At 55.9% G+C, this 22,237-nt stretch overlaps 9 protein-coding genes across 9 annotated transcripts; 4 read left to right on the top strand and 5 right to left on the bottom strand.

Moving 5' to 3' along the window:
• Window positions 1-425: 425 nt before the first annotated feature.
• Window positions 426-1,824, top strand: PG994_001174 (transferase family protein; the record flags this gene model as incomplete). The annotated part of the gene is made up of 2 exons (XM_066852583.1): window positions 426-537; window positions 572-1,824. The coding sequence occupies 2 exons, from the start codon at window positions 426-428 to the stop codon at window positions 1,822-1,824; spliced, it is 1,365 nt and encodes a 454-aa protein (XP_066720724.1).
• A 602-nt stretch (window positions 1,825-2,426) lies between these two features.
• On the top strand, window positions 2,427-3,421 carry PG994_001173 (NAD(P)-binding protein; the record flags this gene model as incomplete). Its single annotated transcript, XM_066852582.1, has 2 exons — window positions 2,427-2,639; window positions 2,678-3,421. 2 exons carry the CDS (start codon window positions 2,427-2,429, stop codon window positions 3,419-3,421), a joined length of 957 nt encoding a protein of 318 aa, XP_066720723.1.
• A 230-nt stretch (window positions 3,422-3,651) lies between these two features.
• On the bottom strand, window positions 3,652-9,487 carry PG994_001172 (uncharacterized protein; the record flags this gene model as incomplete). The annotated part of the gene is made up of 13 exons (XM_066852581.1): window positions 3,652-4,518; window positions 5,649-5,934; window positions 6,048-6,242; window positions 6,440-6,533; window positions 6,610-6,818; window positions 6,967-7,269; window positions 7,848-8,041; window positions 8,097-8,289; window positions 8,348-8,389; window positions 8,443-8,561; window positions 8,621-8,793; window positions 8,843-9,387; window positions 9,453-9,487. The coding sequence occupies 13 exons, from the start codon at window positions 9,485-9,487 to the stop codon at window positions 3,652-3,654; spliced, it is 3,255 nt and encodes a 1,084-aa protein (XP_066720722.1).
• Window positions 9,488-10,040: 553 nt separating this feature from the next.
• Window positions 10,041-11,644, top strand: PG994_001171 (uncharacterized protein; the record flags this gene model as incomplete). The annotated part of the gene is made up of 4 exons (XM_066852580.1): window positions 10,041-10,225; window positions 10,297-10,379; window positions 10,454-10,742; window positions 10,777-11,644. 4 exons carry the CDS (start codon window positions 10,041-10,043, stop codon window positions 11,642-11,644), a joined length of 1,425 nt encoding a protein of 474 aa, XP_066720721.1.
• Window positions 11,645-12,104: 460 nt separating this feature from the next.
• Window positions 12,105-16,785, bottom strand: PG994_001170 (uncharacterized protein; the record flags this gene model as incomplete). The annotated part of the gene is made up of 8 exons (XM_066852579.1): window positions 12,105-12,458; window positions 12,538-13,288; window positions 13,440-13,649; window positions 13,768-14,659; window positions 14,713-15,166; window positions 15,239-15,803; window positions 15,863-16,057; window positions 16,481-16,785. 8 exons carry the CDS (start codon window positions 16,783-16,785, stop codon window positions 12,105-12,107), a joined length of 3,726 nt encoding a protein of 1,241 aa, XP_066720720.1.
• Window positions 16,786-16,840: 55 nt separating this feature from the next.
• On the bottom strand, window positions 16,841-17,542 carry PG994_001169 (uncharacterized protein; the record flags this gene model as incomplete). Its single annotated transcript, XM_066852578.1, has 1 exon — window positions 16,841-17,542. The coding sequence occupies one exon, from the start codon at window positions 17,540-17,542 to the stop codon at window positions 16,841-16,843; it is 702 nt and encodes a 233-aa protein (XP_066720719.1).
• A 1,334-nt stretch (window positions 17,543-18,876) lies between these two features.
• On the top strand, window positions 18,877-19,733 carry PG994_001168 (methyltransferase; the record flags this gene model as incomplete). Its single annotated transcript, XM_066852577.1, has 3 exons — window positions 18,877-18,900; window positions 19,003-19,468; window positions 19,537-19,733. The coding sequence occupies 3 exons, from the start codon at window positions 18,877-18,879 to the stop codon at window positions 19,731-19,733; spliced, it is 687 nt and encodes a 228-aa protein (XP_066720718.1).
• Window positions 19,734-20,176: 443 nt separating this feature from the next.
• PG994_001167 (nif-specific regulatory) lies at window positions 20,177-20,572 on the bottom strand (the record flags this gene model as incomplete). Its single annotated transcript, XM_066852576.1, has 1 exon — window positions 20,177-20,572. The coding sequence occupies one exon, from the start codon at window positions 20,570-20,572 to the stop codon at window positions 20,177-20,179; it is 396 nt and encodes a 131-aa protein (XP_066720717.1).
• A 50-nt stretch (window positions 20,573-20,622) lies between these two features.
• PG994_001166 (deacetylase complex subunit Sds3) lies at window positions 20,623-21,862 on the bottom strand (the record flags this gene model as incomplete). The annotated part of the gene is made up of 3 exons (XM_066852575.1): window positions 20,623-21,411; window positions 21,475-21,713; window positions 21,736-21,862. 3 exons carry the CDS (start codon window positions 21,860-21,862, stop codon window positions 20,623-20,625), a joined length of 1,155 nt encoding a protein of 384 aa, XP_066720716.1.
• Between the last annotated feature and the right edge of the window lie 375 nt (window positions 21,863-22,237).

The raw sequence follows: 22,237 nt of genomic DNA, 5'->3' as shown, positions 1-22,237 counted from the left end.
TAGAATTAGCCGCCGTCCTTTGATCATGATGGATCTTCATTTGGATATTGCAGCACGAGTCTGCTCAAACATAAGACCCCACAAGAGCTACCCTTAGTCAGCATCGTTCATAACTCACCATGGGCAGTAATCATCCTTCTGGCCCAATACGGCTCTTTCCCTCTCAAGATCATAGCAAGGAGAAGATATCGGTACCGCTATCGATTCTCGAATGCGACTTGCGCGCGCTTTACGGACACGGGCGCCGTATGGCTGTTTGATTCCCCGTCAGGCACGAAAGGTCTTGAAGAGAGGTTAGTAGATGGTCTACGGTCGTCTTTCATTACTACTCTGAACGACTTCCCCAATGGGCCGGCCAGCTACACTGGGCCCCCTTCCGGCTTGGCACCGGCAGTTGTCACCACACGAAGCGCTTCCAGCGCTGCATGCTCACGCATGGAAGGAGTGGCAGTAGCGACGACTCCGGCGACGACCCGGGCGTGGAGTGGAGTGTGGTGTGGCGTGATTACACCTTGGACTCGATCGTGCCATCGGCGGGTGAGAAGGAACAATCCGTCGTCGTCGCGCTCAGGCGGCGGCGTCTGGTGGGATATCGACGCTTTCTCGCAGAGGGACTTGGTGTCGCCCGCCAAGCTCGCCCTGGCGAATCTCAAAGACTGGCAGGGCCTGCCCTGCATGATCGTGCAAATCACGCTGTTCGCGTGCGGTGGCTACGGCGTGGGGGTGCGGTTGGCACATCCCGTCGCCGACGCGCAGTCCATGATGGTCTTCATGCACAAGTGGGCGGCGAACTGCCGCAGCAGCAGTGCATCGGATGCGACGTCGTCGCTCTTTGGCGAGCCGGTCTTCGATCCGCCCCGGCTGAATACCCGGGCCGCCGGCGACATCGACTCGCCCAATGGGCCCGACCCGGAGCTCTGCGCGAGGGCCCGCGCGCTGCCCATGCACCGCTTCAGCTGGTGGGATACGGATGCGCCCGGGTACTCGCCTTATCTTGTTGGCACTACGCGGAACAACATGCCGCCGCCGGAGGTCATGGCCGAAGGAACCACGCTGTCGCCTTCCACCACGGCCCCGTGCATACGTGGGACTTCGACCGGCCTGCGGCGTCGGCTGTGCTGCACTTCACGGGTGACGAGCTCTCGCGGCTGCGGGGAGCGCGCCCTGGTGGAAGCGGCGCAAGAAGAAGCGATGACCACCAATGGCGACGACAAAAACAACAGTGAAATTTCGCGCTCCGACGCGCTACTCGCGCACCTCTTTCGTCTCGTCACGCAGGCCCGTTGCTCGGTCAAGTCGTCGTCGTACGCTCTCGCGGCGGACAACGAGGTCTTCCTCAACTTCACGCTCGAGGCACGGCGGCGGGTCGAGCCCCCTTTGCCCGAGACGTTCCTCGGCTCGCCCCTGTTCATGACGCACATCAAGGCGCCCGCGTCGTCGGTCTGCGTCTCTCAGCCCTCTCAGACCCAAAGCCAGACTGTATCATCAAAAGGATCAACGAACGGTACCACCACCAAGACCACTACGACGACAGGCGCGCTCGCTCGACAGCTCCGGAAGACCCTCCGGCAGTTCACGCCCGAAGCCGTGGCGGCCCTGCTGCACGACGCGGCGTTCGAGGTCGCGCCGCAGCGTCTCTGGCGCGGGTTCTTGGGCCCGCGCCACGTGATTGTGACGTCGTGGCTGCGGACGCGGCTTTACGACGTCGACTTTGGGTTTTCTGTTGGCGATCAAGGAGAGTCGAAAAGCAGGCCGAGCTACGTGCACGCGGTCATGGGCAAGCTCGGACGGCATCTTGGTTCTGCTAGACCCGGCGGTGGATGACGGCGGGGTGGACGTCGCGTTGTACCTGGATTCGGAGGCTATGGTGGAGTTGCGGGAGTCGATGAAGAGGATGCCAATATGATGCAGTGTCTAATCGTTTCGAACAGATACGTCTTATCTTATAAGTGCATGCGACATCGAAGATAGAGTATAGGTAATAGATCGAGTGCCTCCACTATCCTAAGATGGCGCAGAAGTTCCCCCTTTTCGGCTCACAATTCCCCAAAATCCATTGTTTTCCTCGCTGTATTATTGTATTCTAACTGTGTTTACTTTTTTACTCTCAACGAAGCCCCTTAATGGCGAAGGCCGTATTACCAAGCATCTTCAAGGTTGTCGCCGCTCAGAAACAACCCCTACTTTCGGCGTTAAGCAACTGGACTGACCCACAGAATGAAGCTTTGAAGCATGACGTTTTGCTTAGCAAGCGTCGTCCACAGAGGTGCTTGGTGCTTGACGTTCTATTTCAAGATCGTAACTTATATATTCCACTTCCAAAGGAAATATTAATAAGTCTGTTTAAAGAAGTGTACTCAATTGCAAGAAAGAACGATACACACTATACAAGCGCAGAATCAAGAACAAAAGAAACCCAAGAAAACATGTCGATTGCCATCATAGGCGCTTCGGGCAAGCTGGGCGGGGCCACCCTCTCCGCCCTCCTTTCCCAGAAGCTAGCAGCACCCCCCTCCATCGTCGCCCTCACCTCGTCAGCGCCCGGGTCCGACAAGTGGCAGCAGTTGGCAGCGAAGGGCGTCCAGGTGCGCCAGGCCACCTTCGAGGACGCTGCGTCCCTGGAGAAGGCCCTGCAGGGCGTCGAGCGCTTCTTCTCGTCTCGACCCCGCGCATCGAGCTGGACTACAAGGACGCGCCGCCCGGGACCGGCCGTGAGCGCCACCACAAGGCCGCCATCGACGCCTCCGTCGCGGCCGGGGTGAAGCACATTTACTACTCCAGCCTCGCGTTCGGGAACCCGAGCAAGTCGGGCGTCATGCGCGCGCACATCCGCACCGAGGCCTACCTGGACTCGCTGCAGAAGGAGCAGAAGGTGCAGGTCACGGTGCTCCGCGAGGGCCTCTACAACGAGTCCTGGCCCCTGTACCTGGGTTATTTCTTCGATCCGAAGAACGATGAGCGCGGCGTCGTCAAGCTCAGCAGGGACGGCAAGATCTGCTGGACCGCCATCGCCGACCTCGGCGTCGCCAACGCGCTCGTGCTCACGCAGCCGGGCGCGGAGTGGGCGGGCAAGACGTGCTACCTGTCGACGACGCCGGCGGGGGCCCGGGACATGAAGGAGATCGCGGCCATGGTGTTGGAGGCGCGCAGCGAGATTTCGGGAAAGAAAGATGGCAAAGTCGAGGTGGAGATCGTCGGCCGCCAGGAGCACGAGCGCCACTACGTCGAGGACCGCGGCATGGACCGCCCGGCCGTCGAGTGGTGGTCCGCGACCTACGACGCCCTCGAGGACGGCGAGTGCCTGATTGACGATCCGACGCTGGGGCGGTTGCTGGATACGGTCGGGGAAGGAAGCCGGTGCCGATTGAGGAGACGGTTAAGGCCATGGTGTCGAAATGAGGGAGAAGACATGGTACTATGAAGATATCTTGAAGAACTGCAGAAAACAACAATGAGACGGGGAAACAACTCTAAGGAAAATCGACTGTCAGGATTTTGATACTAGTTATAATGTTGACTATCACAGGTCTGCTACTCAGGGGCTATTCCTCGGTGATTTGAGTGTTTTCCCCTATTTCTCGTCCTCTGATTCCATGTCACTCCTTTTCCACCTCCAAGCCGATAATCCCTTACTCCTTTGTCTGGAACTTCTTAACCTTCTCCAGCAGTGTGCGCATGGGGACAGGCGACCAGGCCCAGGCGAGCACCTGCAGGTGCGGGAGCGCGGGCGTGTACCCGTCCGCCTCCCAGAGCTCCTCCCGGGCCCAGCCGTCCATGGTCTCCCGGCCGGCCTCCAGCATGCCGTCCAGCATGCCGTACCGCACTGTCTCCCAGTCCTGCTCCCCCTCCGTGCCCCTCGTCGATTCGATCAACAAGTTCCCGAGCTTGGCCCGCGGCGAGGACGCCAGGTACGCCCGCATGAACTGGTCCGCGCCGCGGTCCCCCGCCCATGTACCAGAGGGGGCGTCCCGCGCCCAACAACGAAGGCGACACGAACAGCGGATGCAGCGCCGCCAGCACGTCCTTGGACACCAGCGGCCGGAACCCGCCGTTGTTGTTGTTGGTGCTGTTGTGGCTGTCGTCGCTGCCGCCGAGTCGGCAGCGCAGATGGCTCCGCAGGGCCGGCAGGGTGTCGTTCTGCCACGCCTCGAACACGGCGGCTGCCTCGGCCATGCCCGGCGACGTGGCTGCGTGCGAGTGCGTCTGCGCGCGCCGCAGGTACGTGCGGACCAGCTGCTGCTGGTAGAGCAGGCTGCGGTGCGAGACCAGGTCGAGGGTGCGGCGGGCTGTGTCGGCGTCCTTGAAGCCGCCGCCCTGCTGGGCGATGTGGGACATGGAGGCTACGGCGGGCGCTATTTCGTTGTTGGCGTTGGGGGTGGTGTTGGTGTTGCTACTGTCCTCGGGAGTCGATACATTGGTTGTCATGCTGTCGTAGTCGCCATCGTCATTGCTGCTACCTCGGGCGGCGCTGGCGATGCGCTCCTGGAACGACACGGGGACGGGGGAGGAGCGTTGACTCTACTTTGAACAATTAGTGGTGCCCGTTCCCCGACCTCAAGGAGTGGCGGCTTGGAGATTCAGTGAATCTCTTTGCGGCCTCGGCACTTCTGCGGTTGTTGCTTGGTTGTGACATCTTGGTTTGCGGGTGGTTGTAGTAATCAGTGAGATGAAGATTCTTAGTCTTGAAGTGCTGTGATATGGTATCGGAGGATACGAAATGTATGAGCAGGGTATTCGTGTGTGTGTGTGATTGCTTTCTCTCTTGGATATGGCAAGCATACATGACTTCGTTATATAGGCCGGTAGCCATGCGATCAGCCCCTGAATGTTCGGTGGACTCTTTGTTCCCGTTCTATCTCCTCCTCAGGTACCCTGTCTCGGTTCTGCTCTTTGTCCCCCCTGTCGGCGTGCTAGTATTGGAAAACCAGTGAGGTGTGACAGAACCAGTCAGTTCCAGAGTCTCGTTGTTCAACCGTTGAGTTGTATGCATATTTCATAGATCATGATTCGCTGGTGAACCATATAAGTCTTGGCCAGTAGTGGCATGGACACACGAAGCGAACAGTTAGAAATACGCCCGATGTAGCTACACCCTTCTGATATATGATAAGTCTTTCAGCTACTTGTGAGCGGCTTTGGGAGTGGATCAAGATATTGATGTACTTCTGTGTTTCATTCATTCAGTCCCCTGCATGAAACTCTTCCTTTTCTGCTTTAAATGGCACATTCATTCCTGGTTCATGGTCAAGACTGTTCCAGGATAGTAAAGTACCTCAACTCTCGCAGGAAAATGATCCAAATAATGTATACCGTTGGTACAGTGAGTGGCCTATATGCTGAAATCCGAATATAAGATTACTCCACTGACTACCGGCAGGCCGTAGGAGCTCATCAAAGGTAGGGAAACATGGTGTCTATTAAACTATAGTATTAAAAATAAAGAACAATTTCCTAGCACATTGCTGTGCTGACTCTGGTGCTAGCTCGCACCTACCACACAACTTGATACACCCCCAAACCCCTCCATTCTCCTTGTTTCACAAAGGAAGAAATGGTGCTTCAGAGGGAAGGAAAGGCGGTCCACCGGTCGCCGTATGAGTTAAGATGTGATTAGAAGGATACGGTGGTGGAAGCCATCATCAACAGACGACATTGGGCAGACATGGCGACGTTTGTCTGGGAGGCAGCAGTACTCGTCGTTCTTTGAAAGAGTCTGGGCCACCAGCGTCAGGCTCATCGTCAGATGGGGAAGTTTCTGGGGTTGAAGGGGCTTCCTCAACAGGGGGACTCACGGCCGGAGGCGGGGGTGGCGGCGGCGGCGGCGGCGGCAGTGGTGTAGGGGCTTCCTCAACTGGGGGCTCATCGGCCGGAGGGGAGGGTGGTGGCGGCGGTGGTGGAGGAGGGGGGAGGAGTAATAGCAGGAGTGATGCCGCCCTTGGAATAAATGAGAACGTTCCAGTTCCCTCCACAAAACCTATGGACGGAGACAGATCAGCAAGAGCCACGCGCGTCATTGAAAAAAGACATATAGATTATTCGTCACTTACAGTTGCGCGTTCCCGGTACAGCCCTGGTTGCAGAAGAAGTCTTCCGTCTTCTTAGACCGGCCTGAGCGGTCGTGGCCGCAGAAGCACTGGCGGCCGTACTCGAGCCCGGCCAAGGGGAAGTCGCTGGCTTTGCATTCCTGGATGCACAGCTCGGGCGTCAATGTAGGTGGACTCGGGACCTCGCAAGGCATCGATCTTGAGGGTGCGGTCGAAGGCGTGGAAGTCCCTGGTGCGGCGCGCGTGTTAGCTTAGCGGTACTTAATGAGGAGAGAGAAAAGATGATGGGAACATCGGTCGGATATAACAGGGGCGAAACGAGAAGAAAAGAGATATAGAGGTGTATATATGTTACTGGTAACAGCCAACGGGCTCATATCCATCGAAAACCGGACCCGAGGCCATCGAACGGCTTGCCCGCGGTGAACTTGAACTTGTCCTTGACATACAGGGCAAGGGCACCATCACCACCGCAGGTCGTCTGGTTGTCTGTACCCAGCCAGTGTAAGTATAAATCCTCTTTCATTGACGGATGAAAGTAAAAGTAAAAGAAGGGCCAACTTACTTCCAAAACAAGGGATGTCGCATCTCTCGTCCACGGTAGGCGCATTTTCACCCTGAAGGGTGTTGCCGCAGTAGCACTCGCTGCCGTACTCCAGACCGGCCAGCTTGAAGCCCTGGGAGGCACAGGCATCCAAGCAGTGATCGATGGTCAGGTACTGTCTGTCGACGCCGCCACCGTAGTCGAGCGCGCGAACTCCATTGACACCGTCACTTTATTATGGTCAGGGATTGGGCCCCCTACCGTTAGCCTTATATTCTGAGATTATAGAGAAAAGGGGGGGGGGGTCGTGTGTAGACATTCTTGCACGGAGAGAAAGAGTAATGTGAGTGAATGATGGGATAGGTAGGGAATACTTACGTGAAGCATCGACGATAGGCCGGCTGCCAGGATCGGTCAGCGGGAGGTGGCGGAGGTACCCACGGGACAGCTTCCTCGACAGGAGGGACTTTATCTTCAACAGGTGGTTCCTCGAAAGGAGGGTCTTCAACAGGTGGTTCGCCACGAAGGACCATAACCCCGATGTCGGCTTGCTTGCCATGCAAGTGGAATGGGATGGACAGGACAGACGCAGCGCCTGCCAGCACGAGGATGCCGGTAGATCGCATCTTCAAGGTGTATGGGTTGGAAATGGCCTTACAAAACGAATGGATGTTGTTGTCCCTGTAAGAAGAAGATCAGAAGGATATTCCTCAGTGAAGAAGACGCAAGAGCTCTATAGCAATGCCCGTCTCCTGCCTCAAGGGCCCTTGCGGTGTCCCTGGGGGAGCCATGGAGTGCCCATCAAGCTGCTTGATAAAATACCGGCTCTATTTACCTCAACCATCACCCCTGCGCACCCACGAGCTAGATACATAGGTATCAATGAAAACCAATTGGCCGCGAGCTGGTTAATACGAAGTATCAAGTGGGTACCTCGTTGTTAGTTGCTTGCATGAAGGTCCTGAATAATGTATAGAAGCAACATTGATTTGGCCATCACGGTCTTCTCCTTGGTGCATATACGAACATAGCTCAAGTGCAGCAATTATGCACGTTCGACTCAAAGCCTGACTAACTAAATGCATATGCCGTAATGCGTGAGTTTCTCTTCCATCGTCACCCTTTCTTTTTGTTTCCAGGAAGGTCCACGCAACGATAAGCCTTTCCCAAACCACCAGGGGTTCTGGGCGATACCTTTTTGGATAAAACAGAACGCCGTTCCTAATGCAGAGATGGTATCTCTTTCTGGTTTTGCGAACCAAGTAAACTCCCTAACTCCTCGAAAATGCACGTGACAGCACTTGTCTTGATTATTTCTCCTTGCCAAGATGACCTTGTCACGCTCACTCCTGCGCCTGTCGAACTGCTTCTTGGTATGGCGACGCTCGTTCTCCTCGCGTCTCTTGAGAGCCTGCAGCTCATCCGTCTTGATCTCGCCAGCCTTCTTGACCACCTTGGGTATGTGTCTGTGGCGGTGAATGCGACGGACCTCGGGCATGTGCTTGTACCTCCTCGACCAGGGCGTTGTTATATTCCTCAGACTGGCGTTGACGGGCGCTCTTGATTCCTTCACGAGCTGAAGCATTTGCTCTCCAAAGTCGAATATTTCCATCATCTGAACCAGAAAGGATGTATTTGGAATCAGGTGTCCACATAGCCGAGTAGCAACGTTGCATACGTTTCGTATGGTAGATCTGTAGACTGTGGGTTAGCTGTGTTCAGGTAGAGTAAAAAAAGAAACGTAAAGGAAGTTCCTTACATCGCGGGAATGACCCTGATCTCGGTTCCACAATCGAATAGTCTGGTTATATTGTTAGCTTGCGGTTTGGGCGAATCTGATTCACCGGATCTTACTGTCGTAGGAAGCTGTCACAAGCTCCTGGCCAGTCGGGGGAGAACTCAACATCCATCACAGCCGCCACGTGGTCCTTCAGGATATTGAGGGCCCGGTCAACTTTGCGCATATCGAACAACTGTCGCAATCGTTAGTTTTCAATGCTGGCATACTTCTAGCTATAGGGACTTGGCTTACATAAACTGAGTGGTCCTCAGATGCAACAGCACAGTTCATCCCTTCCATAGGGTTAAACGATATGGCATTGCAAGCAAAAGTCAGGACTGTCTTGGCGATAGCCGAGGACGTCCGAAGGTCATAGAAAACGATAGATCGGTCCGAGCCGAGGAGCCCAAGATAGAGGTTTCGACCTGGTTGAAAGCAACCGCATTGATAGTGTCGGTGGCATTCGGCCAGGACAGGATTTCCGGTGCAGCCGTGTGTCGTTCCAGATCATAGATGGATACACCCCTGAGCCGCCTGCAGCGGCAAACGAATTGCGACTCCTGTGGTGCGAGAGACTTGACCAGGAAGCACTGCCCACCAGGTACAAAGGGGCGCTCTCGCTCGGGGTGTTGTAAGGATCGTATAGTTGAATCTTGCGGTCGGTACCACATGTCAGGAGCTTCTGGTCGCGTGTCCAGCATACAGACTTGACAATGTTTTCGTGGGCGGTGGTGTGCCATCGCTCGGCCTTATCGTATGAGTTCGAGAGATCCCAGGTCTTGACCACGCCGTCACCACTACCACTGGCCAGGCGCTCGAGCGAATTGGGGTCCTTGGCCATGGAATAGACACCATCGACGTGACCATCTCCGAGCTGAGCCAGGAAAGGCTGGGCGAACATGCGCTGCATTTTGACGGCCGTCAGAGCCTTGGTGTACTCTCTGGCACGTTCGAAGGGATGTATCGCCGGATCGAGGTTCTTTGGCACCTTGGGGTTTTTGCTGCCGGCGGGCTGATAACTGCAGAGGCATAGATAGTCAGTAATTGGGCGTCGGCAAGTGCAACAATGCAGGCAATGACTTACGCCTCAACGGAGCGAGAAAGCGCCTTGATCTTCATGGTCGCTATCGATATGCGAGAACAAGGTGTGTAGAGACAAGACGGCTACAAAGCAAGAAGGGATGGAGGCAAGAAAAGCAGCTCACTCTACGGCGCCCCTCCAAAGCTGGGATGCAGAATGGACGGGATCAATACCGCAGAGAGCAGCGAACTTTTTAGTGGGGCTTATCGCTATCTTGGTCTCCGCAGTTAAACTGGCACTGATGAAGCCTGAAGGTTAGCTGGGTCACGTGCTGATCTCAGCTGGAGCTCCCTCACTGACGGAGTAGCTACCCCCCAATTGCGGCGATTGATTAGTGGGCTTTGTGTCGTATGCGCGGCAACCTAGCGAGCAGAGGGCCCTGGCAAGGCTGCATGGCATAGCTCAACCATCAATCCATTAGCTCACCTCCAACCAGCCCAGCCTGTCTGCCAGCTTGACCCGACCATACCAAACACCAACGCCCATTCTCGACAAACGACTCACAACACACACGTCGCATTACGATCTACCACTACCCCGGCAGTCCAAAAACACAGAAAGGCAGTCGCAGTAGACATACTTGTTATCAATATGGCTGCTGCTACCGGCAAGTCGGCCGTCAAGGAGGCCCAAGAAATCGCCAGCACCGACCCCCGGAAAGCCGAAGCTCTCTACAAGGACATCATTTCGAAGCCCCCGTCCATTACCTCCGATGCCTCCATCAAGGAGTACGAGACAGCTCTGATCAGCCTGGGCGAGCTGTACCGGGACCAGAAGTAGGTTTGCTTGTTTGGATATATCAATGCGGAAGTGGCAGGGCTAACCGATGGCATCATCAAATCACCAGGAACTCCCAAGGCCTAGTAGATCTTATCACAACAAGCAGAACAGTACTTTCTTCTTTTGCAAAGGCAAAGACAGCCAAGCTGGGTAGGCAACACCACCGCACGAGCCTTAATATGGAGACCACGTTGCTAACAACAAGTGGTTGCCACCTCTCACAGTCCGTCAGCTACTAGATCTCTTCGAGAAGATCCCCAACACGACCGACATCCAGATCTCCATCACCAAGTCATGTATAGAATGGGCCACCTCCGAGCGCCGCACCTTCCTCCGCCAGGACCTCGAGACCCGCCTCGTGACCCTCTACATGGCCAAGCTGTCCTACTACGAGGCCCTGACGCTGATCAACGGCCTGCTGCGCGAGCTGAAGCGTCTCGACGACAAGCTGGTGCTGGTTAAGGTGCAGCTGCTCGAGTCGCGCGTCTATCACGCCCTCGGCAACACCTCCAAGTCCCGGCGCCGCTCTGACGAGCGCCCGCACCAGCGCCGCCTCGGTCTACACGCCGCCGCTGCTGCAGGCCGACCTCGACATGCAGTCGGGCATGCTGCACACCATGGACCAGGACTTCAACACGGCCTTCTCCTACTTCATCGAGGCGCTCGACGGCTACCACACGCAGGACGAGGGCCTCAAGGCCACGGCGGCGCTGCAGTACATGCTGTTGTGCAAGATCATGCTGAACCTGGTCGACGACGTCAACAACCTGATGACGTCGAAGCAGGCCCAGAAGTACGCGGGCCAGAACCTCGAGGCCATGAAGGCCATCGCGCGCGCCCACTCGCACCGCTCCCTCGACGAGTATGAGCGCGCCCTCGCGGCCTACAAGTACGAGCTCGGCAGCGACGCCTTCATCCGCAACCACCTGCGCCGCCTCTACGACGCCATGCTCGAGCAGAACCTCATCAAGGTCATCGAGCCCTTCAGCCGCGTCGAGATCTCCCACATCGCCAAGCTCGTCGGCCTCGACAACCAGCAGATCGAGCGCAAGCTCTCCCAGATGATCCTCGACAAGGTCATCATCGGCGTCCTCGACCAGGGCGCCGGCTGCCTCATCATCTTCGACGAGACGCAACGCGACGAGAGCTACGACGCCGCCCTCAACACCATCGAGAAGCTGGGCAACGTCGTGGACGTTTTTGTACACCAATCAGGCTTCAATGCTGGAGTAAGAGGGGAGTGGTGGCACTACTACTGGGCTAAAGCGAAATATGGCGGATGGCAGGAAAGGGGCGTGGATGAAAAGAGACGAAAGCTCAAGCTCAAATCTTCTGGGAACAACAAGCCAGCTGCTTATGTGGAACAGCTGGTTGGGTCTGAGGACTACGCAGAGCAACTGTGTAATACTAGATGAATAGACCGAAATGACAAGCAAGGTCACGACGTCCACACTTTCGCGTAGATGAATATGAGAAAAAGAGTAATTTGATGTCATCGTGGAATTGTGTATTGTCGTGGTCACGTTTATCCAGGCACTAAACTATACAGCCGCAATCTGTGTATATGGTCTCTGAAGACTCAAGTTTAGAAACTCCTGTTTTTACCCCCCTAGAACCAAACCGAACATACCCCTTTCTGTAATCCCTATAGTAATAACGCCGGCCCCCTATGCTGTATTGTATGTCTTATCTGCAAAAAGCATTCATGCTCGACTCCGTTTGTAAATGGGAATACACCAAATGCTGCCAATGCGCGAATCGGGTATCTCCAGCCGAGTCAAACGAAAGAAAACAAGTAATCAAACAAGCAAAACGTCCATTTCCACAGCGATGCAATAATCCTCCATCTTCATCTTCTTTGATGCAGTAAGCACCTCAAGTCCTAACAACCTGCTTCCCCTTGCCCTTGCCCTTGCCCATCACAATACCACGCCGCCGCCGCTCCTCGCCCACGATGAGCGCAAACAGCCGCTTCGCGAGCGTCTTCTCGTCCCAGCACCGGTCACGGCCGACCTCGGCGCGGAACGTGTCGACGATCTCAAGGTGCCAGGGCTCGAGGAGGATGCGCTCGCCCTGGGCGCTGACCTCCTTACCGAGCAGCGCCGCGGAGGCGGGGACTTCTTCACTCGCGCTCTGGCTCTGGTTTTGGGCCTTCGTTTGACGCTGGCGGAACTTGGCCGGGTCGTTGCGGCGGAGCTGGAGGAGCTCATCGAGGTGGATCCAGTGCGACTTGAGCCAGGTTAGGGTGTTCTCGGTGTCGTTTGTGCTGTTGGTGCCGTTCCGTACTGCTAGTGCCGTTCGTGCTGACGGCGCCGTTTGTGTTGCCGGTGTCCTTTGTGCCGCTGGTGTCATTTGTGCGGCCGATGCCAGTGTTAGTGGCAGCAGCGCCACCACCATTAGTAGTGGCAAAAGCGGCGCGTGAGAAGGTTTGAAGGGTAATGGGAGGCTTGGCCACATTCGCGGCATTCTGGCCCTGGCTATTGGGGGCCCTGAAGATGGTGGTCGCCGGCATTTTGATGTTGGGTGGCGCCGCCATCGGCTTGGCCGGGCTCATAGCACGCTGACCATTGTTAGGGCCTGCGTAATGAGGCGGGAAGTAGTTGTCCTCCTTGGGCGGCGAAGGCGAGTTCTCTTTGTCATCGGGCTCCTCTTCGTCTTCGTAGTCCACGAACTGCGGATGCGGACGACCCTGGCCCTGGTCCAAGCTGTTGCCTCCCATTCCGGCCGTACCAAGCGCCTGACGACCCATCATCCATGTCTCAATTTGCTCCGACGGGCTCACGGTACTATTATTATTATGATTATTGCCGCCAGCAAACTCGACAACCCGGCCTGGCGTCTTCGGTTTCAGAGGCGATCGGAGGCACGACTTTGACGGCGATGCGGTCTTATCCCATCTGCTCGGTTCCTCTCGAGGAGGTAAACGTTCGTACTCCGACTCAATAGTCATTACAGAATCCTCATGACCGCCAGCGTCATCACCTTCGTAGTCGTCCGATTCCTGTTCACGCAGATAGTAATCCTGCTCTTCCCGGTCCGAAGCATCATCTTCTTCAGCCCTGCGATGGTGTTTCGGGGTTCGTAGGTGCGACGCTTGGTGTGAAAAGCGAGGCAGTATTGCGTGAACGGCCCGATTGGGGTGTGAAGTTCTGCTTCTGAGGTATATGAGGGAATTCCTCTCGTTCCGGCGTCGAAGGCGTTTCAGCGTACGTATCAGGAACCGTATCACCAGATCGGAGTGCTGTGCCCGGAGAGGAAAAGTCTGCCTGGCGTTCTTCTGTCTGGCGTTCTGGGCTGGAACGGAATAAGTTTGTTTGGCGTTCTGGACTGGGGCGAAACAGTTGCTTCTGCGGAATAGGCGGGAAGAGACCCGTTGCGCGAAGCGCTGATTGAGGCTCTTCCGGCTGGGACTTTGCCGCACTGGAATTAGCTGAGGGCCCGAACAAATGGCTTCGGAATCGGCCTGGTAGCAGTCTCAGGGGCGGCTCCGCCTGGAGTATTAGTCGTTGGAAGAGGCGCCGGAGACGAAAAGAAGGACATTATATCAAACGCTCCAAAGAAGCCTGATTTCCTGGCGGGCTTCTCCGGTGCCTTGGCAGCATCTTGCTTCTGCTGGGCAAGCAGCGAGTAATCTTCGGATTCCTTGGCAGGCTCAGGGGGCGGGCAAAGGTGTTGGCTGCTCCGGAGACATTTCATTTTCCATCTGTACTGGGAACTCCTCCTGAGGAGACCGGGAATCTCCTGCTCGCTATCCTCTCTGGAGCTCTTTTGCGGCATTACTTGAGGTTCAGATCGCATCTCCTCTTGGGGCCTGAGAGTTTCGTCTTGAGCTGTAAGTTGGGCAATGAGTGAGAACTCTTCCTCGGCGGATTCGCTCTGAGTGCTGCCATCCATCTCGATGTGAGCCGGGCTCGGGAAGTCGTCTTGGTAGATTAATCGCCGAGTGTTCTTCTTCCAAGGACTCGGAACCTTGACACGCCGAGAGGGGGCACCGTCGGTTGAGCTATGCAGCAAGGACGCCTCCCGAGATTGAGATGACCGTGCTATGATATCTACCTGGGAGTGCCTGCGAGCCCGCTTTTCAGCTCGAAGAAGCTTGGTTGACTTGGTTGATTTGGGAGTTGGCCGAGATGCTTCGATATCCCATAAGTCCATTCCGTTGTCACCCCCGTTGAAGTTAGGTTGCGACTCCAGACTCTCATCAAAGTCATGCTGTGATTGCGTGTTCTCATCGAAACCTTGCTCTTCCTCCATGTTATCATCACGGTTAGCTTCTTCGTCAGCTCTGCCATCCTCTGATACGCCCCTCTCTACACTTTGCTCGAGGTCTTCTTCTTCCTCTTCTTCGGCTCGCTCCTGGCCTTGTTCGTCACCGTTTGCTTCCGATTGCAGCTGGTCGTTAACAGCATCTTGTTCCTCCTCTCCTCCTCCTCGTTTATTGGTTCACGGTTCGACTCCTCGTCATAAGGCATATCATCTTCACCTTCGAACCGATCTTGCTCCGACTCGGAAACATACTGTTCATCCTCGTAATGGGCGTCGCCGTTGTCGTCACCCTGTGGTTGCTGATCCTCGTATTGGACATCGCCATGGATGTCGCTCTGTAGTTGTTCATCCTCGACCTCTTCCTCTTTTGCAACATCTTCTTCAACCTCCTCCACTCGACTGGTGTTGGGCCCACGAGTACCGAAGAGATTGCTGGAGTTCATAGATCCGACCGGTCTTGGCGCAGACATGCGCCTTATTCTCTGTGCAGTCGGGCTGCTATCCTCACCGGTCCACTCTGGAAAAGCCTCACTCGGCGGGTCGGCCCTGGCAGAGCTTGTAAGTGTAGGGAATGGTTCCGTCTGCGGCGCCGATTGTATCGTATGCCTCCGACTTCTGCTTGGCAGCGCACCAGTCGCGGACTTGTTGAACGAGTCGGGTGCAGGCGGCACCTGAGACTATCAGGGCCAAATGGATCATCCACTCTTCCCTCTCATGGAAGGCGCGGGTCCACGCTGCGACACCTGGCTAAAGTTGGCTCTAATACTCTGAGCCAAGGAGGCAATCGGGTTGAAGACCGACTTCGAAGCGGATTGGTGGAAGGATTCGTGCCTCTCATTTATGGGTGATTTTTGTACGGAGGATTGGCGTGAGTCGCTCCTTGACCTGCGGAAAGGGCTGCCAAGGCTACTCTCTCGGCCTTCTGGCGAAGATCTGTCAGACATGACGTGCTGCAGGCTCCTCCCGACACGGACTATTGGCGACAGAGTAGGTCTTCGGGTAGACATGGGCGGTTGGAGTAAATCACCAAGCCCAGGCGAGTCCAGCTTTGCATGGGGATACTGAGGCGAGGGACTGCTGTTATGGGGCGATGGTGTGCCCACGGCATTTCCTTCGGACTGTACAGGTTGTTCCATATCCACGTCATCAGCATGTTGCACTCCTATCCTTGGCGGCGAGGAACGAATATTCAAGTCGGACGTATTTATCGCTGCCGTCGATGGTTCTCCACTCTCGTTACGAGCCTCATCCTCGTGAGCGTTCTTAGAGCCTGTAGTCGAGGAATTGGTATCGTCTGGCGTAGGCAGTCTCGTGATTCCGAATGCATTATTAGGAGATTAGCGATCGAGTGGATATCGGCTGAAAACAGTTGGCTTCCTGGGTTATCTGCGCCAGCGTGGTTTGTATTTGTTCGAGTCGATGGTCCAGGTGTTGCAGCCTCCAGCACTTCGTCGGGAAGTTCTGAGAACGAGTCGTCACGCATGTCGGCGTCCTCTGCCTCAGGATGTTCCATATTGGCCGGTTTCGCCGTTAGCTTTCCTGGAGTCGCGGCTCGAAGCACACTATCCGGTATGCTTGAGAACGAATCGCCTGTAGCCGGGGTCGCTTTTTTGGCAAATACTTGTCGACTCAACGGAGTTTGCTTCGGCCTCTTGGGACTCTAGACCAAGTTTGCGGGCTCGACAGGACGTAGTGTGAAGGGCTGCTGTAAGCAATTGCCGATGAACTTGGCTTCTGCACCGATGAACCTGGTTTGTCGGAAGGAAGTTGCGACTTCTCTTGGCGAACAGGTTCTTCTTCCTCATGTGCTTGGCCTCCTTGTGCGCTACTTCTCATGGACCGTAAACTCTGGTTAATCATGAAGTTCGTCTCATCGCCGCTTTGAGAATATCGGGATTGTTGACTGTTTCCAAAGCGGCTGCCACCATTCTGGCTTGTTTGGAAGGATGCTTGGAAGGAAGGCAGCGATTCGACAGCAATCATACTGAAGTCGGATGCATGAGCCAAAGTATCCTGTCTTCCAAAGTTGGTTTTCATTTCCGGCCCGGGCTTCGGACTCGTCATCGCTCTCGGCCTCGCGCATTGCGCCGTAGGACATGTTGTCCTCGGGTTCGTCTTCTTGGCCGTCGTGGACCAGCTGGTCAATCAAGTCTGCTATGTCTTGATTATCTGACGGGGGTTCTTGGTTGGGTGGCGGTGAAGGATCCTCGGGCGCATCTCTCGGAGACGTACTCGGTGCTAAGTCATGGCGAGAATAGCTTTGTTCGTTCGCTTCGGGAATGGCTTCCATCTCTGAGGGGCATCGTTCATTCTCGGGTCTTCTGAGGGCAATAACAAGTCCGAGTTTATCTCCCGGTTGTCCATCTCCCGCTGGTGAGGATAGCCATCTCGTCCGGGTTAAGCGCTTTGCGCGGGCGACCTCGCTTCCTCCCCGTAGGTTTACTCGAGGCCACGGCAGCCGGTGTGCCTCCGAGTCTCTTTGCCGCCGGCGTATTCTTCCTCGCCTTGGTGGGTTTGGCCTTCGGTGTCGGCTCGTCTTCGGGATCGACGCCGTCGGTGCCCATGTCCAGCTGCGCATCGCTGCTGAACGTGCTCATCTCGGACTCGGGGTTCTTGCTCTGCCGCGTCTTCGCCGGGGACCTGCGCGCAAGCGGTGTGCCGGACCTCTTCTTGCCCCGTAGGGCCGGTGTGCCATTCTTGCTTCCCAGCGGCCGGCCGCGCTTGCGCGGTGTGTTCAGTTCGCTCCCGAGTTCGCCGCCTTCGTCGTCGGTGAGGCCCCGTAGCGGCACTATCGTCGTCGTGGTTGTCTCCCGCCGCCGGCTGCGGCTGCGCGGGCGACGAGGAGGGGCGGCGGGGCCGAACAGGCGCCGGTTGGTGATGCTCCGCTGCGCCGCGTTGGCCATCGTCTCGTTGGCCTCGACCGTGACGAGCAGTCGTTGCGGGGAGCGCTCGTCGCCGACGTCGAGCTCGAAGGTCTGTTTGCGGGGCGATATGCGCGAGGAGCTGAAGCGGGACTTGTTGTCAACGGTCTCGGGCACCGACAGCATCGAGGTGTGGCCGGTGCTGATGGATTGGTGGCGGCCCGACGCGACGGCGGTGGTCGCATCGAGCTGGTGGGCAGCAGCTCCATCTCGTCGTCGTCGCCGAGCGGATCGGGCGACGAGCCAAGGTCAATGTAACTAGCCATGGAGAATGTCAGAGCCGGGCCCGGGGCCTGTCGGTGTACTCGACTATGTTGATGTTAGGCCAGCGGATCCGCCACCCTGGTGCATTGAATGTTTAGGGCGCGTGCATAGAAATCCGGACGCGTCGTATGGGAAAATGTAAGTACAGTGAAATATAGGTAGATCGAATGACAAAGGATTAGAGTAGACGTCAAGCTACAAGTATCGCCACGGTGGGATACGGATATGGACCGAGGGTGGTAATAAGAGACATGGTTTGGTCGTCCCAATTTCCCAATATCGGTCTCCGTAAAACCTGGCTTTTTGTTTACTTTGGCTGATTGGGCATAGCTTGAGGGGAGTTTAAGTCCCTGCAGGGACCACTCTGGCAGTTTTTCTTAGGCCGCTAACTGGCTTAAGTTTAGAGGCCATGTGGGGAGGCCAGTGCTGTCCTTGCGGCAAGGCGGCTCACAAACTGGAAGACGACGAGACGACCCCGGCCGCTGTTTCGGGAGAGCGATATCGCCCCGCAAATCCCATCACATACCCTGCTGATTAATAAGAAAGACAGCATTAAGACATCCCGTTTCAACTGCTTTGTCACTGTCATGGTTATCGCGGAGTGCTTCCGTTTTACGGAGCATGCCGCCCTTGGTACGGAGTCGGCCAAACTGATGTGCCTTTGGCGGAATTAAGTTCCGCTCATGTTACAAAGCAGAGAAATACGCCCTAGTGATATACACGAACACGACATATTCAAGTCCAAGAGCAGACACGTACTCCAACGACTAGATGACGACATCCGGTTGAGACACGCCCTTCTTGTCGATGAGTATGTAAGTAGGGCACCATGAGCCAATGAGTTATCGAGATCCCCTCCAAAGCCCGAACATGAAGCTTAATAAAGGAGTGCAGCTTCTCCGAATTGCGTGATCGTTGATCGAATAGTCCTGAGATCTATGTGCTACTCAAATCAGATCATAGCTCCTCATCTTTACTTCTCGGATTAAAAATGCGAATTTGTTTGACTTGATGTATATAAACGCCTCCAACCCGAGTATCATCCAAGAACTGGAATAATCATCTCGCCAAGGACTACCAGCTTCTTACTACGCAATAGTTACCATCGTAGCCATACTCTTCCTGCCGTTGACAAGCCCATCCGTATAAGCCCATCCGCATCTCACTCCCAACCCGTTAGAGCCCCAAACCCAAACATGGCCATAACCCCCTCCCCCTCCGTCCCCCCGCGGACCCGTAACCGCCACCCTAAACTTCACCCATCCGCCCGCCCCCCGGCATCACCCCCGTGAACTACGTCGACGACCCCACCGGCCGGCGAGCCAAAGCGCAACCTCGTCGTGAACCCGCAACCCGTCCAGATCCACGACATCCGAGGCCGGGAGTCGGACTTCACCCTGGACCACGACGCCTTCTTCCCGATCTTGCCTGCCCCCTCTACTACAGAAGGAAAAGTAGACTTCGACGACGAAACCAGCATCACGAACGATTACTACCCCAAAGTAACCGCCCTCCTCCTCCACCACGTCTCCGGCGCCACCCGCGTCGTAATCTTCGACCACACCATCCGACGCGCCGGCGCCACCGCCCGCCGCGCCCCGCGCTCTACACGCACGCTCAACCAGACCGCCAAGTCGGTAGTGCAGCGCATCCGCCGGCACTGCCCTGACGAAGCCGACGACCTCTTAGCCGCGGGGACCCGGTACCGCATCATCAACGTGTGGCGGTCCCTCAACAAGGGCCCCGTCGAGTCCAGCCCCCTGGCCTTCGCCTCCTCCGCCTCGTTCCGTAAGGAAGACGCCATCCCCGTCAGCACCGCTACGCGAGCGGCTACACGGGCGAGACGGCGGCCATAGCCCACCATCTGGACCAGAAGTGGTACTACTGGAGCGGCATGACCCCCGACGAGCGCCTGCTGCTCGAGTGCTTCGACAGCGAGAGCCTGCGCCCCGCGGGCGAGAGCCAAGTCCAGGGCGGCAGGGACGCCCCACTCGGCTTTCGAGGACCCGCGGACACGGCCCGATGCCGAGGGGCGGGAGAGCATCGAGGTTAGAGCTTTGGTTTTTGGGCCCTGAAGGAGGAAATAATCCAGCAAGTGTTTGTTAAGTGGGTGTGGGACAAGGGAGATAGGAGTCATGAGAGCAGATCGGCATTCGTATCTTGTTGCGAATATTCATATAGTTTTCAGAATGATCATAATCAGTTGTATAAAATCCTAGGTTGGGCATCTACTGGGTATGTTGCGCACTGGTAAACGTGCCGTACGGCCTGAGATAGAAAAACAAAGTAAAAAGGGAGAAACCCCGCGTCATGCCATATGCCATAAAACCATTCGCTATGCCGCATCGATCAGATGATAGGCGCGTAAGAAAAATCAGAAATCCCTTCCCCTCGACCATGACTCCTTTGTGCCGTATGTCCATTGTACTTCTTCAACAAAATCCCCCATATATATTTCGCCGACGACGCCAAGAACGGACCGGGTATGTCTCTTAACTAACATCGACGCTTGCCCCTCCCACTACCCTGTCGGGACATCGCCGCGCCTCCATAGCTGCTCTGTCGGCTCATGGGCGGAGCGGGAGATGCGTGGTTGTTGGCGACAACACCAGGTGCCAGCCCGCTCAGGATGCTGCTGCCAAGCCCAGGCTCGTCGCGCAGACTACTAGAAGAGACGCCCAGAGACTCGGATAGGTGTTCGACCGAAGGCCTCTGACCCTGTATGTATGCAACGTGTCGTGGAGCAGCTGGGCTGTAGACCATATTCTCAAGTAACCGTCTCCCGCCGTTCGGTTCATCGATGTTGGACCCCGTACCCTTTTGTCGCTGATAGCTCTTGAACACATTCATGATCATGAAGTCCTGCTGAGCATCGTCCTGGTTAAGACCCATAGGCGTATTGGACTCGGATTTCACATAGGCCTTGGAGTATTGAGAGTGGATCAATGGGGAAGCTTGGGCTCTTGGGTGCCCATCTTATCCAGGTTTCCAGCAATCTCGAAGTTGGCAAGGCCTTCTATGCCGAGGACCTTGTCATCCAAGAAGTTGTGCACGTTGTTCTGTCCGCCACGGGTGCTGCGCGTAGCATGCGAAGGTTGGCGCTCCATTGTCGGGGCTGCCAATTCCTCATCCTCATCATGCGCATCACCGTTGCCAGCCTCACTATCGTCAGGGGGCGTTATGACGTTGCCGTTGACGTCGCGACGGGTGAGCAGGTACTTGTAGGAAGCTAATGCGGCAGTGTTGTAGTTCATTGACAGCTCCTTGTCGGTAAAGAGTTTGTCAATGCTGTAAAATAGGGCCCGTCTCCTTGCGCATCGCTCGGATGCGGTCGTTCTGCCATAGAGGGGTAGTGTTGGAGCCGTCGAGGGCTCTTCGGATGGGGCGGGAGAGCCGTCTTCGTCGCCGCCATTTCGCTTTCTCTTCTTATTGTCCGCATAGCCGGCCTGCTCCTCCATCTCACGGCGCAGACGAGTGGTTCGCTTTGCATGAGTGCCGCCAGGGCTGGAGGGGTTGGTGAGCTGAATTGGTTCGGGTGCAGGAACAACGCTGAGCTGTCGGAAATCTCCAAGGCTTCCTTCTTCCCTGCTCAACCGGGCTTTCTTGGATGTTATCGCATTGATAAGACGGTCTTGGAGGGTGGCGGACAGGGCCCTGTATTCTCGTTTCGCAACCTCGATCTTGTAGGCGCAAGTGTTATGGTTCTCTTGCAATCGTCGCTCATATTCGTACTATTGAGGGAGTAGGGTTAGTATGGGCAGCGCATTGATTCTGTCAGCAGAGGAGTTCTGTACCTTTTGGCTAGTCAGATCGTAGTCACGAGTCTCGATCAAGTCCTCAACGTTGTGCACCCAGTCCTGGAACGATGGGCCTGCCATCTCCAGAAGAGTGCGGTTTGGGCGGTCGGTGCCATTGGCACTGGCTTGCGAGAGTTCACGGTACTCGCGCTGGATCTCGTCGAGGGGGCGGTCGGCGTAGGGATCGACCCGGCCAACGAGATTGAGGTCGACCTGGATTTTTTTGCAGCTCCTCTCTGTAACTCCTGTCGCGATCACGGCTCATTTGATCGGTCAAAAGAGCCAGCTTTTCGCTTAGGACTTGTCGCTTCTTGTCGCGCTTCGAGGCCTGGGCAGGAGGGGATTGGGGTCGGACATCACCACCACGACCAGGCTTTGTAGCCATGGCCGAGGAGGAGGTATCGGCGGTTGCCATGGCTCGAACAAATGCTTGTAGCGATACGATGTGATGTTGTACGAGTTTGTAGCACTGACAAGCTTTAAAAAATTGTGTATAGAGATCGGTGGGAGGAAGAGAAATTGGGAATGCCTAGGAAGTTGTGGGTTGACTTGACAAGAATTCGGAGATTGTTCGCCGTGTTGGAGGGTTTGGATAGCTGTGCGAACAAGAAGGTAGCAGGCAGATGAATGACTCTGCCCTTCAAACAGATGGATTGTCTGCTTAGAAAGGATCAATATCCTGAAATCGCATTACCCAGAAATTGGTGAGGGTATTCTTGTGTTTGGTCAGAGCGAGTGGCCCATTTCGATCTAATCTGCC

The sequence above is a fragment of the Apiospora phragmitis genome, assembly GCF_038363925.1.
Source record: "Apiospora phragmitis strain CBS 135458 chromosome Unknown utg000002l:1.0-5516284.0:1.0-5523493.0, whole genome shotgun sequence".
NCBI classification, from domain to species: domain Eukaryota; kingdom Fungi; phylum Ascomycota; class Sordariomycetes; order Amphisphaeriales; family Apiosporaceae; genus Apiospora; species Apiospora phragmitis.
Note: the sequence above shows the minus strand (reverse complement) of the source record. Positions and strands in the feature narration are given on the sequence as shown.